This window comes from Myotis nattereri, assembly GCF_964212035.1.
Source record: "Myotis nattereri genome assembly, chromosome: 17".
In the NCBI taxonomy this organism is placed as follows: Eukaryota; Metazoa; Chordata; class Mammalia; order Chiroptera; family Vespertilionidae; genus Myotis; species Myotis nattereri.
This window is the reverse complement of record NC_138092.1, coordinates 13,160,695-13,184,718: the sequence shown is the minus strand read 5'-3', so window position 1 is coordinate 13,184,718 and position 24,024 is coordinate 13,160,695. Positions and strand designations below refer to the sequence as shown.

Below are 24,024 nucleotides of genomic sequence, written 5' to 3'. Positions count from 1 at the left end.
TCTCTCTCTCTCTCTCTCTCTCTCTCTCTCTCTCTCTCTCTTTCTCTCGCTCTCTCTCTCTCTCTCTCTCTCTCTCTCTCTCTCTCACACACACACACACACACACACACACACACACACACACACCCATTCTCTCTCCTTTCATTATGCATCTCTTGTTTTCAGGTTGGCTCTGTATAAAAGAAATAACAGTGTCTGATCAGTGATATTTTTGCTCCTCATCGTTGGCCTGCTTGTCTTTCTATTGTTTTGTTTGGCTGACTACGGTGTTGGAAAACCTAGACAATGTTATTAGACGAAAATAGAGTTTCTTTCTTTTCCCCAAAGAAACATTCGCAGATGATAAAATGTGCCTCTAAAGAGCAAGTCTAAACTGATGTCTGTTCTTTTCCAGCTCCAGCTGAACCCTCGCCGCCAGGATGGGGAAACAGAACAGCAAGCTGCGCCCAGAGGTCATGCAGGACTTGCTGGAGAGCACGGACTTCACGGAGCACGAGATCCAGGAGTGGTACAAAGGCTTCTTGAGAGACTGCCCCAGCGGACATTTGTCGATGGAAGAGTTTAAGAAAATCTACGGGAACTTTTTCCCGTACGGGGATGCTTCCAAGTTTGCAGAGCACGTCTTCCGCACCTTCGATGCCAATGGGGATGGGACAATAGACTTCAGAGAATTCATCATAGCCCTGAGCGTGACATCGAGGGGCAAGCTGGAGCAGAAGCTGAAATGGGCCTTCAGTATGTATGACCTGGATGGAAACGGTTACATCAGCAAGGCAGAAATGCTAGAGATTGTGCAGGTATGTAGCCCACTAAAAGGTATTATATATTATATATTATATATTATATATTATATATTATATATTATATATATTCATTCAAAGAGAAGAACATGAGCTACAAGTTAGAATTGAAAGGTGCACAGTGGGGCTCAGTGCATATTTGGCTACCCGTGTTTTTGAGAATATTGAGCCCGTGTTACTAAACAGGGAGGTTGCACATAAAAATGCAGATGGGTTGGCATCTCTTGAAAACTCAGGAGGTCTGGCAATGCCGGGCTCCCATTCTCGCCGGTGTAAGTCACCTGGGGCTTTGCGGTGACTGCCACCCTACAGACGGACTTGCAGTCTGCAGTTGGCCATGCTCATTATGGCACCTCTGTCCCTTCATTGCAATGACCTGCCTTTGAGGGTATATCTCCTGCAGTGGTCATTTAATGATCAAACTGTGGCCTGGGTTCAAATCTTGTCTCTTTCAGTCACTCCCTCTGTGACTTGGACCTCGTTCATCTACGTGAGCTTCGTTGGCCTCATCTGTAACATGAAACTGCCAACAGAGCCCACCCATGTTGTGGGATTATTTTAAGATTACATGTGACTCTCCAGGTTCATTGCTTAGCACAGTACCAGCCATGGGTAAAGCTCATCATCACCATCGTCATTTATATCTTTATTAGACTCTTGAGTAAAAGCAGGGATCTCTAGCCTCGGTTCTGTCTGGTCAGAGATACACACGTAGAATGGGGCCTCCATCATTTCAGCAGGAGGCACTCCATTTTCTTTCCCCAAGTCACTCACCCAGAGTAAACTTCCTGTGCAGAACAGAAGGGACCCTGGTGTCGTCCACATTCTCCTCATGGGAAGGGTGGGAAAGGAACAAAGAAGCTATGGTCATGGCAAGGTCAATGTGATCAGCAGTGAGTGGGACCCAGAGACAAACCTAAGGCAACCTGGACGCGGAGAGGATCAGAAGAGCCCCAGCCGCAGGCAATCAGAAGGGCCAGGTGGGTGGTGGCACCAGGGCGGGCTGGCGGATGCTCACTGTCTTGGCAGACACGTGGGCACAATAGGGAAGCACCTGGCTGCAGACAGCAGGTCCAAGAGAGTGGGCATTTGGCTTCCTGGAGAGCTCGTCACAGAGGCCAGCACTCGTGCCAGGACATCTGGGTTCAGAGGTAGAGCTGCAGCCCCTGGGATAACGGGGTGGAGGGTGGGGAGGTGGCAGAAAGACTCTGGAAGGAATGGGGGTGGATGTAACAGGAGGAGACAAAAAGGCTCCCGCTGCTGGCGAGGAAGAGGGTGGAGGTGTGGCTCTTGCTTTCCAGGAACCAAGGAGACTTGCTCACAGAAACGAAGGGCAGAGCCAGAGGACTGACTTGTTAGTGAGCCTGTGGCCAAGGCCTGGGGTCTGCCCCTGGCCAGTGGGACGGAACCCACACGGCAGGTAGAGTGACAACTGCACACAGTGCAGGGATGTGGGAGCAGAAATCGGGTGATGGCCCTGTATTAGGAAACTCTACAAGATCCGCCACTGGTTCTTTCTGCTTAGGCCACCAGTGGCTCTTCCTTCATCCTGAGCAGTAACTATCTGAATAAATTGTGTTAAATTGATCCCTCAGAGACAGGGATCTTAAACAAAAATAAAGGATTTCCCCCCTGCCCCAAGGATAAATGTATAAAAAATATGTCTACTGTAAAAATATGGGCAGTATAGAAAAATATGAGTATTATTGCTAATCATTTTCTAATATATCCTCCTACTCCTATTTCCACACATTTAAAAATATCAATTTCATAATGTACATAAAATTTTGTATCTTGCCATTTTCACTTAACATAATAACACAAACATTTCTCATGCTATAAAAACTTTTCATAAAGATATTTTAAAGGCGCATAAGAATCATATACTATAATATACTTGATTTTCCCTGATTGTTGGATATTTAGGTTGTTTCCAGTTTTCATTATTGCACGTAGTGTTGTAACTTTTAAAAATAAAGTAACGAATAATTCTTGTGCATGAAACATTTTCTATATTTAGGATTATTCCCTTAGAATAAATTCCCAGCAGTGCACTTACTGGGCCGAAGGGAATGAGCATTTATCTCTTCGGCTTGGATACCCTCTGCCAGATTGTTTTTTCCAAATGTTCTCCCAAAGTGAGGGAAGGGTGCCCCGTATGGTTTCACTTTTCCCATTTTTTCTTAATCTTTGCTAATTGGACAAAAATTAAAATGTAAAAGGCAAGCCATTCTAGTAGCTTTATCTTGTCTCTCCTTTTTATCTGGGAGAGCTGTGTCCCCCGGGGTTCCCTGCCTCACTGCAGGGAGCGGGACAAGGACATTCTCCTCCTGAGAGAACTGCTTCCTGATCGGGACCTGAGAAAAAGGCCCGGCCAATGTGTCCTCTTCTGTTCAGCATTTGCGCCCATTTCTCCTGGCCGTCCTGGCCAGTGGTTTGGTGGCCAGTACTGATGAAGAGAAAGACCCTCCAGGCCACACGGGCTTTTAGAAAGCAATGCGTTCACACGTCCATTCCGCACCTGGGATGAAGCACCTACTAAGAGGCTGGCACTGGGCATCAGCAGTACCAGGTATAGGGAGGGATGTAGGCTCTCCCTGTGCTGTGGAATCCAGCTGTGAGGGAGAGCGGGAACTCTGCAGAGAATGTGCAGGAGGGGCCAGTAAGCACTTCCTCCCTGTCCAACACGGAATGTAAAAAGTGATCATAAGTCGAAGGAGCGTTCAGCCTGACAAGGCATCTTCTTCTCTGTGAAGCAGCTCAGGGCACTCACAGGCCCACAGTAAGTCTCCAGGTCACCACTGGGAGGGCACAGATTCCTTAGTAAACACATATAGATATACCCAGAGTCTTTAAGAAGCCTGCAAATGGAAAGCTCAAATTTCCTCAATTGTTTCCTGCAGCACTGCACCCCGATGATTAATATTCATGACGGTAGAGAGATAATATTGCAGCATTGTGATGTGACTTCCAAATTGCCAGTAAAATTAAATTAAATTTAGACCCATTTTCCTATTAAGGGCTGTGCTATTCTATTCTGCTACTTTGCAAACTCACTATTCATGTATTCTGACTCATTCTTCTGTTAATTCCCAGTTTTCAGTGATTCTGAATTGGCATTTACTCTAGGATATTCCCAAACTTCATACTTTATTCCCAACCCCTCACCCCACCCTCACCCTTTGAAATCCCACACTCCATAAATTTTCTAGTTTTCCTTTCTTGATGTTGCTTCCTATAGTTTAGCGTTGGTATCTACAGAACATTTTGTATGTCAGCAAGCTGAAATCCTTTGTACTTCCCAACATTGGTAGGAAGGACTCTAATGTGGACTCTGCCATACTGAACTACACTGTATTAGTTTCCACTTGCTGCTGTAACAAATTACCATTAACTTAGTCGCTTAAAACAACACAAAGTGATTATCTTACAGTTTTCGAGGTCAGAGGTCTGAAATCAATTTCAGTGGCCTAAAACTCAAGGTGTCCACAGGTTGTGTTCCTTCTGGAGGTTTTAGGAGAGAGTCTGTTTTCTTGCTTTTCCTAGTTTCTGGAATATTCCTTGGCTTGTGGCCCTTTTCATCCATCCTTACAGCAAGCAACAGTGGATGGACTGAGTCCTTCTCACACTGCCATTTCTGTGGGTATCTCCTCTGTTTCCCTCTTCCACTCAGTTCACCTGACTGTCCTGGTCAGTGGTCTGGTGGCTAGTAAGATAATTCGGAATAATCCCTACATGTCAAGATCATTAATTTAATCACATCTGCAAAATCCCTTTTACTATGCAAGTACTGAATATTCATAGGTTCCAGGGATTAGGATGTACACATTTTGGGGGACCATTACTCAGTCTACCACATATGCCAAAACACAGTTATGTTGCTTTTTTAAAAAAATAATTTTGTGCTTTATGAACATCTGGATGAATAAGAAAAACCATATGCAGATTTATTTTTAGAGTCTTAAATGGACATTTTTACATTCACGTGTTTGTTTGTGTAAGTGACAAATTTAGGAACACGATTTATTCCCAGTATTTTATTATTTCATTAAAATCACCTCTCAGGAGTCTTTAGCCAGATAACAACTCTGACCTTTTCCCATGTTACAGCAGATCCTCCCTTCCCGGTGGGGTCAGCTCACTGCTGCAAGAGGATGGAGACTCCTTTCTGCCCTACACAGTTCTCTGTCCCCCAGCCCAGCCAGAGGCAGGCCTGAGTACGCACACCCATCACAGTGCAGGCTGTGTCTGAGGAAGGGCCGAGGAACACATGAGTGGCATTGCCCATTGGACCATGAATGCTTAGATCAGTGGTTCTCAACCTGCTGGCCCTTTAAATACAGTTCCTCATGTTGTGACCCAACCATAACATTATTTTCGTTGCTACTTCATAACTGTAATGTTGCTACTGTTATGAATCGTCATGTAAATATCTGATATGCAGGATGGTCTTAGGCGACCCCTGTGAAAGGGTCGTTCGACCGCCAAAGGGTTCGCGACCCACAGGTTGAGAACCACTGGATTAGATGTTCTCTGTGATCTTGGAGGTGAGGGGACACTGAATTTAGGGACCCATCAATGGGACCACAGCACTTGCGGGGAGAGAATGTAGGAAGGACATGGAGGTCAACTGTCCCCCTTTCTGTTCTCAGAAAGTAACGGAGACTCTTGAAATAATGATAGGATTGCCATTGGTTAGGAATGATCAGTGTATCCAAAATGAAGATGAAGTGGGAACCAAGAGAATTGGCATGCGAGAGTTGACATCTTGGTTAATCTTACCATGCCTCTCTCTTTTTCAATCTCCCTTTTCCTTCACTTTCTTGAGCAAGTTACTTAATCTTCCTGTTCATTGTTTTCATAATTTGTGAACTGAAACTAATTATAGCACCGGACTCACAGGTCATTGTAAGGGATAATTAGTTATTACAAGCATAGCTCCTAGAACACTGTCATGGATTATTACTCAATAAATGTTGGCTGCTATTATTCTATAGAAGTTTCCAGAGCTTCTACAGGAAGTTCCTTATAAAGTAAAAGGAGGTCATTTCTCATTTATAGATCAAGGCAGTAGAGCATTTTCCACTAAGTTTTAAGTTAAATTTACCTAGACATAAAATGTATGTTCACAACGAAAAAGGAGGTAACCCAACTAAAGCTCCAATTGGTGAGACTCACAGAAGTTCTTGGGTTCCTGGCCTTCTTCACTTGTTGTCTTTCCTGCTAAATACCAGCCTATCTGGGAAGAAGCTAAAGTTTGTGGCAACTCTGATGTTCACAGGACTCAGATAAAAGATCATCTTTCTGGGAGAGAATGTGGTTGACGCCAGGAGTTCCCCAAATCTGAACTGTGGACTTGAGCCCACAGGAGCACTTCATGCAGTGGGACTGTTTGGGGAAGGTCTGTCTGTATTTGTTCTCAAGTTCAAATCAGAGACTTTCTGAAGGGACTATATAGTCTGACATCATATAGAGTCTAACCATAGCAGTTCCCAGGGAATTTACTTTAAAGACCATGTTAGAGTAATTTTTAATTAGCATATTTGTTATTCAGATGTTGGTTGCTTTAAAAAAATACTTGGTGTTCAAATAACTGTTGCCTCAGAATCAGACTTTCCCTCCTAGTTGTAATTCCGGATTAATTGGCACTTTTGATGAAGACAGAGTGAACGCCAGAATACCTTTTCTTTACCTCTTCACACCTTTTGTAGGAAAGAGGTTGGGTGTATACTGGCGGCCCATCACAGATTTCATTTTTGTTTCTTTTAGCCGTAGGGGGGAAATAACTACTCTTCTGATTCACTCATGTGATGAATAAGGCATATAATTACAGCAACCAGATGAGGAGGAAGCGAGGCAATGGTGGTGGCCAGGCAAAGGTTTGCCCTCCAGGAGCACCAACAAACTCACCGATTAACCCCACCTGGTCGCAAGACCCCCAACTGCGTCCATTTCAGACAACCAGCTTGTGAATATTTGTGCCACAGAGAACCAAAGTAAGGACCAGGCAGTTCTGCACGTCCTTCTTAGAACCACTTCTGAGTGCCATGTGAATTTTTTCTCCCAATAATCTTTTAAAATTGGCATCATAGATGCTATAATCCTTGGGGACCTGAAACACTGTGCTCTTCTGATTCTGGAGAAAGAAATTGGGGTGGGAAGAGCTTCTAGTCCATTGTGATATGCCCCTGGGAATTCAGCTCCACACTCTCGCCTAATTCTCAGTTATGAATGTGGACCACAGATGTCACTGTGGAATGCAACTTAGATTTCTTTCCTGTAGGAAACGCTTGAAAGCAATCGCTTATACTAGTGACTTTCTCTTAGAGCTAACTTTGGTGCTTGCTATTCGTTGTGTTTGGTCTTTCCTTTTCTTATTAGGGGATTGATGTTATCATGACAAGCACACTATAGTAGTTTGTCATTCTTAGCATCGACTATGCCATCTGCAACATGAGTGTTGTCTACTTCCCAAAGGCACCCCTCTCTGGCTGTTCCCTCCTGGTCTCCTCTGTGGACTCCTATTCTGTTTCCTGTGCCCTCTAAACATGGATATTCCCAAGCCGAGTTCCAGCCACAGCACTGTTCTCCTTTCATTCCCTCCAGGGAGTCTCATCTTCTCAGTGCATGTTATGGGCTAGGCATAGTCAGAAGCGCTCTCCATGCTGTATTCATTTCCTATGGTGGTTGTGACAAATTACAATAAGCTGGATGGCTTAGAACAACAGAAATGTATCCTGTCACAGTTGTGAAGGCCAGAAGTCCAAAATCAAGGTGTGGTTTAGGTTGGTCCCTTCTGGAGAAACCTGAGGGATATCTGTCCCATGCCTCTTTCCTAGCTTCTGGTGGTGGCTGGCAATCTTTGGCGATTTTTGGCTTGCAGGTGCATCCTCCCATCTCTGCCTCCATGGCATTCTCTCTGTATGTCGTGTCTAAATTTTCTTCTTTTAAGGACGCCAGTCATCGAATTGATGGGGGCCTGCCCTAATCCAGTATGATCTTATTTTAACCTGATTATATCTTCAAAAACCCATTGCCAAATGAGGTCACATTTACAGGTTGTGGGTAGACAGGGATTTTTGCAGGACACTAGTCAACCAAGTACACATGCATGATCTCATTTCATCCTCACAACAACCTAGACTCCATTATGGATGAAGAAACAGATTCCACCTAAATCTTCACCTCTACTATGTTTGTTAATGGACATCATAAAATGTTAACCAGTACTTCAAGGTGCATATTCCAAAAACACTCATTGGCTTCTCCCCATATGTGAAGGCCTATAACACAACTCCAGAATGTCTGTTTAGGACAGGAAAAGGGTTATTTGGAAGAGGCTGTTCGAAGCTGCCTTTGTATAACACTTGACTAGGTGTACCGGTTAATAATGCAAATTTTTTTCAATAGATGGAGTTACACATATGTTGACATATATGCGATTTGATATGTATGCTGTTTTGTTGTACAGTGGGGCCTTGACTTACGAGTTTAATTCGTTCCGAGACCAAGCTCGTTAAGGAGCTCATTAACTAAAATTACTCTGTCAACTCAATGCAAAAAATCGGCCAAGAGACAGCTGGTATCTCAAAAAACTCGTTAGTCGGGACACTGGTAAGTCAAGGCCCCACTGTTTTGGCAACAAGCTTCAAACTTCATATGTAAAATTTTCTGAAGGTGTTAACATGATAGATATTTTTACGCTTAAAAATGTAGAATATTAGGAAAGCTAATTATTTAACATATTCTTATAGTTCTAAATAAGAAAGGACTTACACCATTCAGATATGTAGATCTTCAACCGGTTTTAAAAGTGTTTCCAAGAAAAACCCTCGTGGCCTCCTTTCCTGGTATGTAATAGCCTTCGAAGCAGGATGCTGACCTTTACCTGTAATCCAAGAACAGCCCTGCACTGCTTAACTTCTCTTGCCCTTGGTTGGTTGTTGTGGGGCCTTGGATGTCCCTCTTGTTAGGAGACCCTGCATCTGAGAAGTCAGTCTGGTTTTCTTCAGAGAGAGGGTTGAGCCTTAACTCCTGGAATCATGCCTGCCCCCCAAAAGAATTTATGGATTAGGGTGTGAGTCCTTCCTTTCCAACATTCCAAGAGGGAAAGGGAAGAAAAATATAGGCCATGAGGAAGCTGGTAAGACCCCTGGCTTCAGGGCCTGCGAGGGACAGAGCCAGAGCTGGGCCCCAGAGCTCTGCATTTACCCAGAGACAAGAATAGGGTTCTTCAAGTTTAATTAAAAACAGGATGTCCCTGCTGGGCCTCTCAACGATGTTGCTAAAAATAAAGTAGGGAAGTAGCCTGGCTTCTTCTGGTTTAATCCCATTAAATTTGGGGGTGGGGGTGGAATTGGAGCTAATAAAAGACATGATTTGTTACAGATTGCTGTCTGGAGTTGTGTCTTTTCCCTCCTTGTGCTGTGGAGTCCTGGATTTGGAAGTTCTAATGCAATCAGCTCTGGGTTGTTGATGCCGTGGGAAGGGAGCAAAGGAACAGACAATTCCCTAAATGTGATTTTGCCAGGCTGTCATCTACTTACTCACTCTGGGGACCACTGGGTCTCGTCACCTCAGCTCTTTGCTCACTACTCTAGTACCACCCACGTCATAGACCTGGTTTTATGTAATTCCTAGCTGTGAGTTGATGCACATTAAAAACAAACAAAAACCAGCAACACCTAGTCTGAGGGCTATGAGAGCCATCTGTAAATGTGAGCCTCTTAAAGGAGCCCTCACTTCCTCCTCAACCCCACAGTGTACTCCGACATTAGCTTCTTGCTCCATTCCAGAGCCCCATTTGCAAATATATTCATGGAAGAGCATCCTGACTTTCTTTGTGTTTTTTTGTTTTGTTTTGTATTAACTTGTCCCTATTTCTCTGTCCCAACCCAACTCCTTTTGCCTAATAGCTAAGGACTAAAATTCTTGGAGACCTGCTATTGAGTGTGAGAGCCTCATTCTCTAATACAAATTCATTTGTTTCCTTGGTCTTTCATTCATTTGTTCAATCAAGAGTTCTAGGGAATAATCTCTAGATTATTACCCAGTTGACTTCCCATCAAATCCCATCATGATAATTTTATGAGTCCAACTCTTAGAGGCTTAGAGTTATAAGAAATGCTTCAGACGAGTGGGTTTTACTGCCCACCATGGGACCCAGACAGTGTAGGTGAGGACTTTCATAACAATTATTAAGGCATTACTAGAATCACAATATCCGTCTCAATGGTGGTCATAAAAATGAAAGCTTTTGGTCTTCAATATGATGTCTCCCAAGCCTGTGCCAGAGGATTGGTGATATGTAAAATGAGAAAGAGCATATTTGTCTTGTTGATGATTAACTCCTCATCCCCTGTACATAGTAGATACTCAATAAATGTTAAACCTAAATAATCAATTTTAATTCTTTCAACACTATTGCTTGCAAATAAGGAATAGAGGTGGTTTGGGGAAGTAAGTGTAGATAAAAATTTCAAATTTATTGGCAGTTCCATCTTTTTGTTGCTCATTGGGGGAAATGCAAAGACTTTAACATGGTCTGTGAGGTCCCAGTGGTCTGTTTCTCCCCGCTCTGGAGCCACATCTCCAGCCACACTCCCCACACACTCGGCCTTCTTTCCATTCCTCTCACCTCAGGTGTCTACACCTGTGTTTCCCTCTGCCCTTTACCTCTCTAAGCTCTGTGTCTTCTACCATCTTTTTGCTCAGCCATCATTCCTTGGGGCAGCTTATTCTCCTGACAAGGTTTAATTCCCCCAATATGTCATCTCATAAAACCACACATCTTCCTTTGTATCACTGCTTTCAAAAATAGTTGTACATTCATTTCTTTATTTTAGTAATGTTGGTCTGCCTTATTTAAAAGTAAAACCATGATGGCAAGGATGGGGTAGATGATAAGGCCTGGTATATAATAATTGATCAATAAATATTTGATGCATGACCGACTGAATGGATGAATGACTGAGTATGGGGTGGGAGAGTAAATGAAGAGCAGGCATTTTCTTAACCTGGGGTCTGTGGGTGGGGGCCTGAATCCACGAGCCCTGAGGTTGCTCATCCATGCTCTTCCCACATCACAGATTGCTCTTTTAAAGAGGTTGTACTTACATGATCTAGTGTGATACTGGTTTCTAGATCCTGTTTGTTGTTGTTTTAAGGTTTCTGGGCTTGTGGATTTACAGAACATTTAGCTTATGTAAGTTTGCAGTTCCTGTGAGGAGTGTGTGTGTGTGTGTGTGTGTGTGTGTGTGTGTGTGTGCGCTCATCAATTGGTGCCCCTGACTGCCTATAAACTGGGTCAAGAGTTACAGAAAAGCTTCCATGTAGAAGAAATGAAGCTAAAAGCTCAGGAAAGGGTGCTAGACCTCAAGGCATCCCTGGTGTGGAAAGACTTCTGCTCTCCACTCCTGTTACTAAATATTTACCTGGCCTGTGAACACTCAGTATCCCTTTCTCCCATTTGTAAAAATAGCTCTGGCTCTATAGCCTTTCCTAGTTCCCCCAAGGAGGCAGGCATCCCACGGCTGGCACATGGCACTGTAACCCCAGGAATGGAGGTGTAGACCTGGGCTGAGGGGATGGCAAGCAGGGGTCCAGGAGGAAGGCAGAGGCTGGCTCCCCTGTGCTCCAGGGCACACTTCAGTGAACGTTTCTTGGGAAAGCTGACTGTGGCCAAGTTTATCCCTATGGCACCCATAATCCCAGACAAGGCCACAGCTGTGAGCTTGATTCTTTCTCCCAGAGGGAGTCGCTGTGGAGGCAGCTCTGGAGTTCAGCGAGGGCTTTGATGGGTTCAAGACAGACTCAAGAAGCCTGGCCTGGGGGTCCCTAGGGGCGGGAGGGGGGGGGGCACGGGGGGCGGGGGGGGGATCAGCCCCAGGGTCAGCACGCTGGATGAGTCCATTTTTCACTCTTTTTTTACCACCAGGGTTAGAATATTTACCCTCCTTTCTCCAGAACATTTTAGGGACGTGGGGCAGGTTGATCCTAAACAAGACTAAAGATAAGTTCAGCCTTTAGTATCAGTTTTGCTCCCACATTTCCCATCTGGATGCTTCCTGCCCTCAGCTGCCTTCCTTTCTCTCCTCCCTCCAGCTGTTCCACTGCCCCCAGAGTTCCAGAACTTTCCAGATTTTTGTGCCCATCCCGGGGCAAAACCACTTTTTCTAAAACTCCTTTCAGGCACTTAAATTCCCATACTGAGTACCAAGGGAGGGGGAGTCCCCAAGTGGTGGGGGAGATAGCATCACTACTTCTTACAAAACTCTTTCAGTAGAACCCTCCTTTGCTCAGCAGATTTCAGATGCACCCAGTTTATCCCCAGCCTGAGACTGCATAACTATTAATCCCAAACTTGGATGACAGATTGTTCCCACTGGGGGATGGTTGGGAGCTCGCTGAGAAGGAATGCGAGACGATTGCCATACAAAGGAAGAGCATTGGATGGAGGGGGATGCCTGTGAGGGAGAAGACCGGGGCTCGCACTTGCAGATGTCAGGTGTTTGCCCCGTGAAGGCCCTCGCTGGAGGCCACAGCAGACACCAGCCCATCGCTCTGGCCTGAGGAGTGCCATCTGCGGCCTTCTCCTAGAAGCGCGGGCCTCAGAGGGCAGCACCAGCATCACACGGGGGCTTGTTAGCGATGCGGGAGCTCAGACCCCCAGCCCACCCTCCTGAATCAGACCCCGCATGGTCACGATTCCCAGGGTACCCATATGCACCCTGACGTGTGACACCCAGGGCCCCGGGGGTCTCCCCGCCAGCTGTCCCTCCTGAAGGCTCTTCAGTGCTGGCGTGAGCTCTGCGGCCTGGCTTCTCCCATCCCATCGGTGACTGTGCTCCTGTTCTCCACAGCAGATCAGCGGGGACAGGCCTAGCTCCCCGTGTGAAGCGAGGACAGTCCCTTCACCTCCCCCGTGCGTTTGGGAGGTTTAATGATAGGGCTACCATGGGCCCCTCCAGGCTGTGTTTCTGACCTCCCACGCTGTGGTTTCTGCCTCCAGGCGATCTACAAGATGGTTTCCTCCGTAATGAAGATGCCTGAGGATGAGTCAACCCCAGAGAAAAGGACGGAAAAGATCTTCCGCCAGATGGACACCAACAGAGACGGTAGGAGGCCCCGGCCGCTTTGCTTTGCTCAGGGTGGGGGCTGCTGGAGCAGCTGGGGCGTTAGGGCAGGTACATGCCGCTCAAGGACAAGGTATTGGCCACAAGGGCCTGGCTCACGGCCCTTTCTTTGTAAAAGTAGCTCATGCTGCCTACTCCCTGGTGGTGTAGTTCCGAGGAGGATCAGGGTGGGGACAAGCCCAGGCCACAGCAGGCTGGGTCCTTGCAGGACAGCTCATCAGAAAGTGGGGAGCGGCTTGTCATTCTAGCCAGAGCCCCGGAGCTTTCACTTCAGCTGGCCAGGGGTTAGCGGACTCTCCCGCGCATGCTCTGTGTCGGGTTTCCTGGAGCCCAGTGGGTTCTCACAGCCGTCGGGGGAGTGGAGGTGGGAGCGGGGTGAGGTGGACATCAGGTTCCTCCCTGAAGGTGACCCCCACACTTCAGACCCAGCAAGGGGCTGCAAAGCAAACCAAAGTGAAAGGAAGGTTGGAGTTCAAGCTCCAGAGCAGAGGAAGCTGACACTGTTTCAACCACTGTGCGAGTCCGGGTGTAGCTCACATAATGGGGCCAGACACAAAGCTTAGAGGGCACCTGCTCTACAGATTGAAAGTAAACCTACTATTAGGATAATATGCAAATGGTCGGGATGCCTTCACGTAATGACCGATCAGCAGGCCGCATCCCAGCCCCTGCGCCGGCCTGGAGACATGAGGCTCACATCCCCGACCCCAGCAACCGGCCCCAGGACGTGAGGCGCGCGTTCCTGCACCCGGCAATGGGCCCCAGGATGTGAGGCTCATGTCCCCATGTCCCCCTGGGCCAGCACAGGGTCCAGAGGCACAGAGAGGCCCCTCCACAGCAGGCTCCAGCCTACCTCTTTGGGGCAATCCATCGAGGAGCCCCAGATGGGTGGGCAGGGCCTACCTCTTTGGGGCGATGGATCGTGGGGCTCCTGCACTGTGACAGGGCACAGGCCATGCTGAGGGATCCCCCCTCCCCAAGTGCATGAATTTCGTGCACCAGGCCACTAGTAGATAGTTAAATCCCCGCCTTTCTCCTTCATGTGAAAAAAGGTGAATTTGGTTAACCAAGAGCTAGGACCTGGGGAAGGGCTGTGGCTAAGGGGAAGACATATTTAGTTGGGGGAGAGAGAGGGTGAGGGCTCCAATAGATGGCACCCCTCCTGTCTGGAGTTGGAATTAGGTGGCAGATAGAGCAATAATAGAGGCCAGAGGACTGAGCTTCATTGAAGGGTGCAGCTCTGTGGACATGGGGACCAAACCCACAGCAGCAGTGAGCAGGGCAGCCTGGCACTGATCCTTGGAGGACTGAGGGGAGCAAGTCCTCCCTGCGGCAGCTCCTGCCAAGAGGAAGAAGAGGGCAAAGCTAAGGAGAAAGGCCCAGCAGCTCCTCCCAAGGAGCCCGCCCCCCCCCCCACCCCCCCGCACTGGAAGCACCGGGAATAGGGGAGAAGCTTTGCCTCCCTCCTGGAAGGGACACTGTAGGAGTGGGCCCCAGGTGGCTGAGTCCTTCTCTCCCAGCCAGCCAGGGTAGGAGGAAAGCACCCTGATTGACGGGAGGGTTCCAGGGGGCACGCCCTGCCTTGCACGCACACCCCTTTATTTTCCTTACCTCAGTGGAGGTACAGCTGTCATAGAAGGGCCCTCCCTCAGATATCAGCATCTCCCCCCCCCCCATCTCATGCAGCAAACCCAAGTAACCCAGGTGACCTGAAGGAGCCCAGAGGCTCCTCATGACATGGTGGGAAGCAACGGCCTTGGTGCTGGGAGAGCCCAGCTCGGTCTCATAGAGGCTGAGGGGACATTCCTTCCACAAATACGAAGTGAGCCCGTCCAGGGCACGTGCAGCTGGAGAAGCCGGGAGGGCAGGGCTCAGGGCAGGGCCACCTGCCAGGGCAGGCACACTGGGGGCTCCCAGGAAGAAGTGTGCCCGCCAGGGGCGGGGCTGGCTCTCCAGTCCTGAACAAGAGCTGCCCCCTGGGCCTCACATCAGGAGGGAGGAGAGTGTGGGCCTCACGGCAGGTGTTGGATGGCAGGGACCAGGGGAGCCATCACTGCCTCCAGGATGCGGTGGGATGAGTGTGAGTTCTCCGGCTGCCACCTGCCGCCACTCACCTGTGCTCCATCCTCTTGCTTTCTAGGCAAACTCTCCCTGGAAGAGTTCATCCGAGGGGCCAAGAGCGACCCGTCCATCGTGCGCCTCCTGCAGTGCGACCCCAGCAGCGCCGGCCAGTTCTGAGCCTGCACCCACGAATCCCAGAGCTGCTTGTGTTGTTCCCTTTTGATTTTTTTTTTTAACAATTTTTTTTTTTTTTTTTTGCCAAACAACATTGACGGTGATGCTGTTCCCCCCGCAGTCAGATGCTCCTTCCTCCGAGCCGCCTTCAGCTTCTTTTGTCGTGGACGCTTCGTGGGAATGCCCAGAGCCCCAACGCCTCGTGGAGCGCATGGACCGTGCTGTCGTGCACAGACTTTGTGGTGTTCATTGTTCTGACGATTTTCATCGTTATTATTATTATTTTCTCTTGATTCTAATGTCTCTGTTCTAAAACCGAAGACGCGGGGAGGCAAGAGAAGGGACCAATCCGGCACAGTGATGCTTCTGCAAGCTTTGAGGGGCTTGTTTGAAAAACAAACTCCCCCCACCCCCACCCCCCGCAACCCCCCACTCCCAGTCTGTTGTCACACATGCCCCAAGGGTGGCTGACCAGATGTGGGATCCCCAGCCTGAGAATAAGGAACCTTCTGGGGCCAGGCTGGTAAAGGGGCCTGGGGAATTCCCCCCGCAGGCCTGCCCCACCCCCTTCCCAGCAGGCTGTAGTTTCTAAGCTGTGAACATTTCAAGATAAAGTAATAGTGGAGAGAAAAAGATGGCTCAGCTATTTTTTCACAGGTTTACACTAGTTGAGCTAAGATGAGTTTCTTTGGAAAGTGATCACAAACGGTAACTTATATTCCAAGACCAGACCCATCTTGTTGCTTCTTGTGATTTAAAAAAAAAAAAAAAAAAAGAATGCTGTATATAAAATATTGGGTATTGCAGACCAAATTAAGTGTTTCGCCTTGTTCCAATGAAATGCATGTTTAGTGAGCACTAATCCAATCTTATTACAAAAGACTGTTTCTGGTAGCTTATTGTGAAGTAAGCCAATTATAATGAATGTCTATGTCTTGTTTTAAAGTCATATCTGTCTTTGCACAAATGCACCAATCAGCAGGTATATTTTATATATTCCAGAAAAGTACCAAGTCATCCTGACTAGCCCAAACTTCATGTTGAATGTTTTTCCAGAGTAGCAGTGCCTGGAGAATAGAAGCAGGGCAGGCCGAAGTGGGAACCAGCAAATGGAGCACCAGTCGTATGAGAGATGCGAGGTGATGGGTGGCCCCCCAGCTCGTTGGTGGTATTACATTGGAGGTGTCTGAGCAGATCGACATTCTGTAGACCTGGGAAAAATATAGCATAAATTCTCAGGACTTCCCAATGGTTTGGTCCACATGAATGGTTAGGGAGTCGTATCTGGGAGGATGACTTTCCATGCCCCAACTGGCCCTACGGAATCAGGGGTTGGATAATCATCTGATTCATAATGAAGAAGGCTTGGGCGAGTGCATCTGTGATTTTCAAGGCCCACTATGGAGAATCCAAAGGTGTTTTCCATCACCATGTTCTTTGACTGAAGATTTCTATTTCCAGAGGTGACAGCACAAATTTGAGCTGCTGTTTGGTCTGGTGACCTCAGACACGCTCATTTGAATTGAAAACTTGCTGGTTACAGGGCAGCCATATTCCAATAAGCAGTAGGCATGAGGAAACCCCAACACTCAAGGGTGTAGATGGGGAGAACCTACCCCAAGCAAAGGACCGCAGTGAGTCTGTCTCCTGCCACACTACTTCCTGTAGACCAACGACCACAGGAAGATAGACATCATAACCATGAGGAAGATGATGCTGAGCCCACTCTAACCTCCAGATTCTTGTGTATTACTTGAATCCACTTTCACGGGTAGCAAAAATCCAAATTTGTGTGATTGACCAACATGAACCCTTTCTGCAGGATGAAATTTGAGACCTGGACTCCGTAAAATAACTTTAATCCTCCTCTGAGTGTCAGTTTCTCACCATTGTTTTACACTGATACTTGCCAAGTTCCTCCATGGCCCCGGTGGGAAAATCTAGTTTTGAAAAATAGGGAATTAACCTAAGACATGGAGGGCAGAGTGAGCGAGGGGACCAAGCACCTCTATCGATAGTGTCCAGGGGGCACGCCTCACTCTCTCCCCATCTTGATTGCAGACCTAAACACTCCCTTTAGTTCTCCTTAGATGGTGGAGCGAGTTAATGTCTGGGAAACCCACCTGGGCTCTGCCCTTGGTCGTGATATCTTGCTGAACCAAACTCACTTTGTTTCCTAGAACCTAAAGCTGAAATGAGGAGCAGGGAAGAGGGTCTCCAGCTGTTTAGGAAAGAAAACAAGAGCCAGACGCATGGCTAATGAACGCCGACACGCTGGGATATACGGAAATAGCCCTCATCCTGGCCTGCCATTGACGCTGTCTGTATTTTCTCGAGGGTTGTTTTGCTTCTCCTCCTTCCTGGGAAGGCCTTTGTAGGACTAATGCAATGCACTCATTTTGGCCAAGGGACTCTGCAGCACACAGAAAGCTGGATGCCTAAAGGTTTATGTCACTCCTGTGCTGGGCTGTTCATTGTCATTGCTGTGTTAAGGGATGGATTCTGCTCTGTCTGAAATCAAGCCAGCCTGTGATGTTCAAGGGACTGGAATAAAGTGGTTTATAAATTGAAAGATGCTACAGAGTGGTTGACTCTCCATTTCCCTGTTTAAGGTAGGGAAGAGGTGCCAAGGGTGCTGTCCCGCCCATCTATAGCAGGTGCTTCGTGGGCCAACTACACGTCACGTTAGAGTTGAGTTGGCCTGGAGTAGAGTATTTTCCTATTTTACACATTTTCTCCTTGTGGCCCAGCAATGGCCCTGAAACACACAACTATTCAGCATGATTCACAGCATGTCATTCGTGACAGTGATGATGAGAAGGTGGTGGGAGCCTCCAACCTGATTAGGAACCTACAGTCCCACGCTTATGGTGAGCCAACCCGGAAATTTCCAGCAAATTTCCAAACCTGAGTCTCCTATTTACAGGGCATTGTCCCAACACCCCGACCCAACTGGACCCCCTCCTAGCCTAGCTCAGGCATGGAGGGTACGCTTCCGTTGAGGAGGAGACGGCGTGTTCGCAGTCAGCGTGGGGAGATCAGGAAAACTGTCTTTGGGAGAGACGGAGATGCTTTGCCCTCGCCTCTCCTGTCTTCATCAGAAAATGCTCGCCACTCTCCCAAAATTTTCTGTTTTTCAAGGTGGCTGAAGAAACAAGAGGAAGCACATGGAGCCCTGTATTTTCTAAGACAGTAGGATACCAGTCAAATCCACCTAAAATAGAAAGATTGCTGCAGAGTGAAAAGGTGTTCAAGCCAAGGGTATAACCAATGGTATATTCATTTCTCTATTCTTGTACACCAACCACGTGTCAGGACGTAGGTAAGTCATGGGCACTTGCTGTCCTGGGTATTCGTGTGCCAGGCTGGTCCCAGGCATCCCTGGGGTTGCAAACAATGATCACTCGGAGTGATAGCTCCCTAGGGCAGCTCAGAGAGGGGTCAGGGCTTTGTGGAGGCTTACTTCATGACTTCTTTTCTCCACACTATTCCAGGAAGTGGGTGGCATTTAAACCACTCCCCAGAAGAGATAATGAAACTACTTCAAAATTCTGGACAGCTCAGCTTGCCAATCCTATTAAATACTCATAGCTCTGCCATCAGTGTATCACACACATGTAGATAGACAGACTCTCTCTCAAAATGTACCTTTCTGCCGAAACCCGTTTGGCTCAGTGGATAGAGCGTCGGCCTGCGGACTGAAAGGTCCCAGGTTCGATTCCGGTCAAGGGCATGTACCTGGGCTGCGGGCACATCCCCAGTAGGGGGTGTGCAGGAGGCAGCTGATCGATGTTTCTCTCTCATCGATGTTTCTAACTCTTCTATCTCTCTCCCTTTCTCTCTGTAAAAAATCAATAAAATATATGAAAAACAATGTACCTTTCCAATATCAGTATTTAATCACTTTACTGGTCTCACATGGAGTGTTCAATGCTGGCCCATACAGAACCATGCACTATAGACTTGGAGTTGTATATGTGTGTGGAGTTGGGGAGGGGATAGGAGTTTTTAGCAAAGAAGTTCACAGCTCGCAGGTAAGTCCTGTCCAGCACCTTAAAAATGGTTATGAAGTATCTTACACCTATGGCAAAGCAGAAGTCAAGTTCTTTATTGAGTGGTGCGTGAGAGAAGTGTTTGCTACCCAAGAAACAGTTGGCTGATATTTGCCATTAGTACCTTTTTGATCATGGCATTTTTATCATGGGGGTTACTATGAAGAGGTCATACAGCGTAGTGATTAAGTGCACGGTTCCAGATTCAGGCTGTTTCAGTTTAAATCCAGGTTTTTCCTTTACAGGCTTTGTGACTGAGGGCAAGTCGCTTACACCCTCTCCAACTTCTATTTCTAGTCGGCAAAATGGGGCAAATACTTGACTCTACTTCTTTAGGTTGCTGTAAAGATTAAATGCAAATATTACATGCAAGCATTTAGTATCTTATACACAAGAGTCGTTCAAGTTTATACGGTTTGAGTGAAATTTTTGGATAAATCAGTTATGTGTATGTATTCTTTCTCTACAAAGGAATTGTGGGTTTATAGTGCCATCTTAAGGATAAAGCAACCATATAATCTTATCCTCTGATCAATTTTTTCTTATTACCAGCCATACACAGCCCATTTTAATCAACACCTGGGCAACACCTTCCCCTTTGTTCTTCCTAATCCAGCCACTATTAATGCTTCTTCTGTGATACTTACCATATATACATATATATATAAAATTAAAATAAAATAATAATAAAAATAATTATTTTATTTTTTGTATTATTTTTATTTTATTTTATTTTTATTTTATTTTTATATTATTTTTTCTTTTTTCTTTTCTTTTATTTTATTTTAATTTTATTTTTTTTAATTTTATTTTATATTTTATTTTTATTTTATTTTTTCTTTTATTTATTTAATTTTATTTTATTTTCATTTTATTTTATATTTTATTTTTATTTAATTTAATTTAATTTATTTTCATTTTATTTTCTATTTTATTTTTATTTTATTTTATTTTTTATTTTTATTATTTTATTTTTATATTATTTTTTATTTTATTTATTTTATTTTCATTTTATTTTTATTTTATTTTATTTTTTATTTTATTTTATTTATTTTTATTTTATTGTTTATTTTATTTTTATTTTATTTTTTATTTTATTTTATTTTTATTTTACTTTATTTTATTTTTATTTTATTTTTTTATTTTATTTTTATTATTTATTATTTAATAAAATTATTTAATAAAATAAAAAATAAAATAAAAATAAAAAATGAAATAAAACAAAATAAAATAAAAAACAAAATAAAATAAAATAAAAATAAAATAAAATAAAAAAATAAAAACAAAATAAAAAATAAAATAAAAATAAAATAAAAAATAAAAATAAAATAAAATTAAAAATAAAATAAAATAAACAAAAAATAAAATAAAAATAAAATTAAAAATAAAATTAAAATAAAATAAAATATAAAATAAAATATTTTTTTAATTTGTGTGTTTGGTTTTTTGTGTGTTCTCAAATTATCTGCATTTACCTCTGGCAGGTTGGTCAATGGTTAGAGCATCAGCCTGCAAACCCAAAGGGTCCTGGATTTGACCCTCTCAAGGGCGAGTACTTCGGTTGCAAGTTCCCCAACCTGGGTTGTGCAGAAGGCAACCAATCGATATGTCTCTCTCATGTCACTTTAATGTTTCTCTCTCTCCCCCCACTCCTCCCTCACTTCCACTCTCTCTAGAAAGCAATGGGAAAAATATCCTCAGTGAGGATTTTTTAAAAAATTACTGCATTTAGCATATGTTGCTTTTATAATTAGAAGCAAAATTTTCCTTTTTAAAGGATGATGGCAGAGTATAACTGTCTGGCTGATTAAACAAGAACTCATGGTATATGTGCACTTGTGGGGTCATCACAAGTTCAGGGGCTGATTCTTAAATTTCAAGTTATAAGTATGATTTGATTCACTATAGAAATGATTATGGTACAACAATGATCAGACTGGTTCTCTTCCCTCAATTCTCATGACCACTGTCTATATTATTTTCCCATCATGATAGATTCCCCCAGATGTAATCATTTCTTCAAAGAATTTGACTCTCCTAAGGCTCTTGAAGCAGGGTAACACATTATTTAAAATGTTTATTTTTTATTTTTTGGTATTAGCAATGTAAGGAATGATAGTGCTACTGAACCCAAGGGGTTCCCTGGCTGGGATATTCTATTCAAGAACAAGATGTGGTTGTCCTCAGGTAGTTTTATTTATTTGCAACAAGGAGACAGGGGAATTCATATCCAAAGTTCTGTCTCCCAGAACAGAGGTTTAGCCATTGCTGATACGCACTATTTAATTAATGACGTTTTCTTCTTTGCAGCTGGCTAAACTTCAGGTCAAGCTCACCACGTTGCAGCTGAGGCTTCAAAATACTGTGCTACCTTTTAGCATTTAGCAACATAGCATTTAGTAAAAGCTGCCCAGACCCGGAGACCTTTGTCTTATCTAACAACAGTATACGCACTGAGTGTTTTTATTGTTTTCTGCCATTTGACAGTTTTCAAATTATTCTTTAATTTGCTTTTTAAAAAATGTTTAGTAACCATGACAAGTTCACATGCTTTTTACTCATTCTTTTTTCTTCGGTTATAACTTCGAAGAGAGTGCAGATTCTATTTGCATGAGGGGAGAAAGCAGAGACAGGGGAAAGGAGCATTGGGGTTCTACTGCAATAGCTTTCTATTTTATTTATTTAAGTACTGTTCATCTTCACCCAAGAATATTTATCCATTGATTTAAAAAATTTTTTTTTTTTTTTTTAGAAAGAGTGGAGGTAGGTGGAGAGACAAAGAGAGAGAGAGACGAGGATGTGAGAGAGACACATATCCATTGGTTGCCTTCTGCAAATGCCCCTTGGTCCGGGCCTCCAGCCTGCAACCAATTAGCAGGCCCTTGACGGAATCCAACCTGGGAGCCTCCAGTCCGCTGGCCGAAGCTGTGACTGCTGAGCCAAAGCGGCTCGGGCCGCAAGAGCTTTTTAAATCGCCTGCCCACCGCTACCCTTGACCGCCTCCAAACAGCAACCAGGTAAGTCATTTAAAACGTTAACCAAATCCTGTCCCTCTCCTGCTTAAAACCATCCCGTGGCTTCCCGTGGCTTTTCAAGTAGAACTCAGCCGTGCCATGGCGGGCCCCGTTGAGCTGTGCAAGCTTGCTGACTGCACCGCAGCCTCGCGGCCTCTGTTCCTCCAACGCCCGCCCGCTTGCACATCAGCCCGGCCTGGCCTGTGACATGTGACAGCCTTCGCTCACGCGGGCGCTTGGCTCCTCCTTCGTGGCTTTTCGCGCAGACAGCATCTCCTCCGACCGGCCTTCCGCGCCTGTCCCATCAAATTCATCGTTTCCGCTTCTCGCAGCACCTCTCGCAGCCTGAAATTATCCTCCGTATCTGTTGGTTCGCTGGTTCTCTCTCGCTCTCCCGACCACCAAGTCCGGTAGGAGGCAGGCAGCCCACGCCTCTCGAGGACACATGGTTAGTCGGGGGACGATCGCGGTGCCCCCCGTCTTCAATGAAGGGGATAACTGGGCGAACGAGCAGGTGTAAGTGGACGCACCCTCCAAAGGAAGCCGGGGCATTCTCGTTCCTGAGATCCTAGAAGCCTCGGGAGGAGGGAGTCTTATTAAGGACCCGGGGAGCGAGCGCCGGGAATACATGGGAAGAACCTGGGCGACGCAGTCTTCACCCGCTCGGAGGGAGCCGCTGGGCACAGGGCCATTCGGAAGTTTTCTTTTTTTAAGACACCGGGACCTGACGGAAAGCCGACGGAACACACCGAGACCAGGGAGAGCCGAAGATCTGGGCGTCCCGGCGCACCTGGCGGAATCCACGCAAGACCCAGGACCCCCTGCAAACGCCTCCCCGGCCCCCTCGCGGGTCCGCTTCCTCCGAGCGCTGAAAGGGCTTTCAAACTACTAAATGAAGTGGGCATCTTTTTTCCAAATTAAGAAAGTAACAATAACCACCATCTGAAAATGGCAAGAATGTACAGAGAAGAAAGTCCGGAAGCCGAATTCCGCTCATCTCCCAGGCCCGCCCCACGGACCCCCACCTGAGGCCTCCCAGGGGCGGGGCGTGCCCACGGACACCACCCGGCTGGGGCCACTCAGGGAATGTTTAGATGTAAAAGTAGAGCCCCATGAATCTCTGTTAGAGGCCTTTGTAGAAGGAATTGGCAGTGGTGTCTACAGAGGTGCCCGTTCAGATCTGCTGCTGCAAGAGCCTGCTTCTGGAAGCACAGCTCATTAACAGGCCCCAGCTGCAACTTTTGGCGCCACCTGTGTTCACTCTGAGCCGCACTCTTCCCAGGCTGCTTCCCATTAATGATGGCCCATGATGGGCTTATTAGAAACAGGCCAAGTTTACCCCAAATGGGATTCTTCCCACCAGCGACCTTTGCTCAGGGACTCTCCGCCGGCCTGGCCGAGGCAGTCTGAGGCTTGGGACCAAGCTTCCTTCCTTTCCTCTCTCCTTCACAGGGGTTCAGTCTGCATGCTGTCCCTCTATCCTCCTGTTCGTGTCCCTTTATCCTTTACATGAATTCCCACCGATAAATCTCCTGAACATCTAATCCCCTCTTAGCTTCTGCTTCTTGGAGGACCTGGACTGTTGACACAGTGACCCTCCCCTTCACCACTGCTACTGACCCTCCGAAACGTAGGGCTCAGCCTCTGTGTCCCCAGAATGGGGCACAGCACCTGGTCCGCAGTAACTGAATTGGTAGAGTGGAAGGCAAGAGGTGGAATGGGGCCCCGTGGCCTTGGCAACTGGTCATCCTTGCCTAGTGGGAGAGGGGGTGGCACACATGGTGAGCAA

General features: G+C 46.0%; 1 protein-coding gene across 31 annotated transcripts in view; it reads left to right on the top strand.

Annotated features, from left to right (window-relative positions):
* Nucleotides 1-17,741, top strand: part of NCALD (neurocalcin delta) — a 295,519-nt gene extending 277,778 nt beyond the window's left edge. For all 31 annotated transcript variants that reach the window (XM_081111169.1, XM_081111165.1, XM_081111156.1 and 28 more), the window contains 3 exons: nt 395-797; nt 12,811-12,916; nt 15,075-17,741. In XM_081111169.1, coding sequence (XP_080967295.1) covers nt 420-797; nt 12,811-12,916; nt 15,075-15,172 — 582 coding nt within the window. In that variant the 5' untranslated portion in view covers nt 395-419 and the 3' untranslated portion in view covers nt 15,173-17,741. The remainder of the gene's footprint in view (nt 1-394; nt 798-12,810; nt 12,917-15,074) is intronic.
* Nucleotides 17,742-24,024: the final 6,283 nt, after the last annotated feature.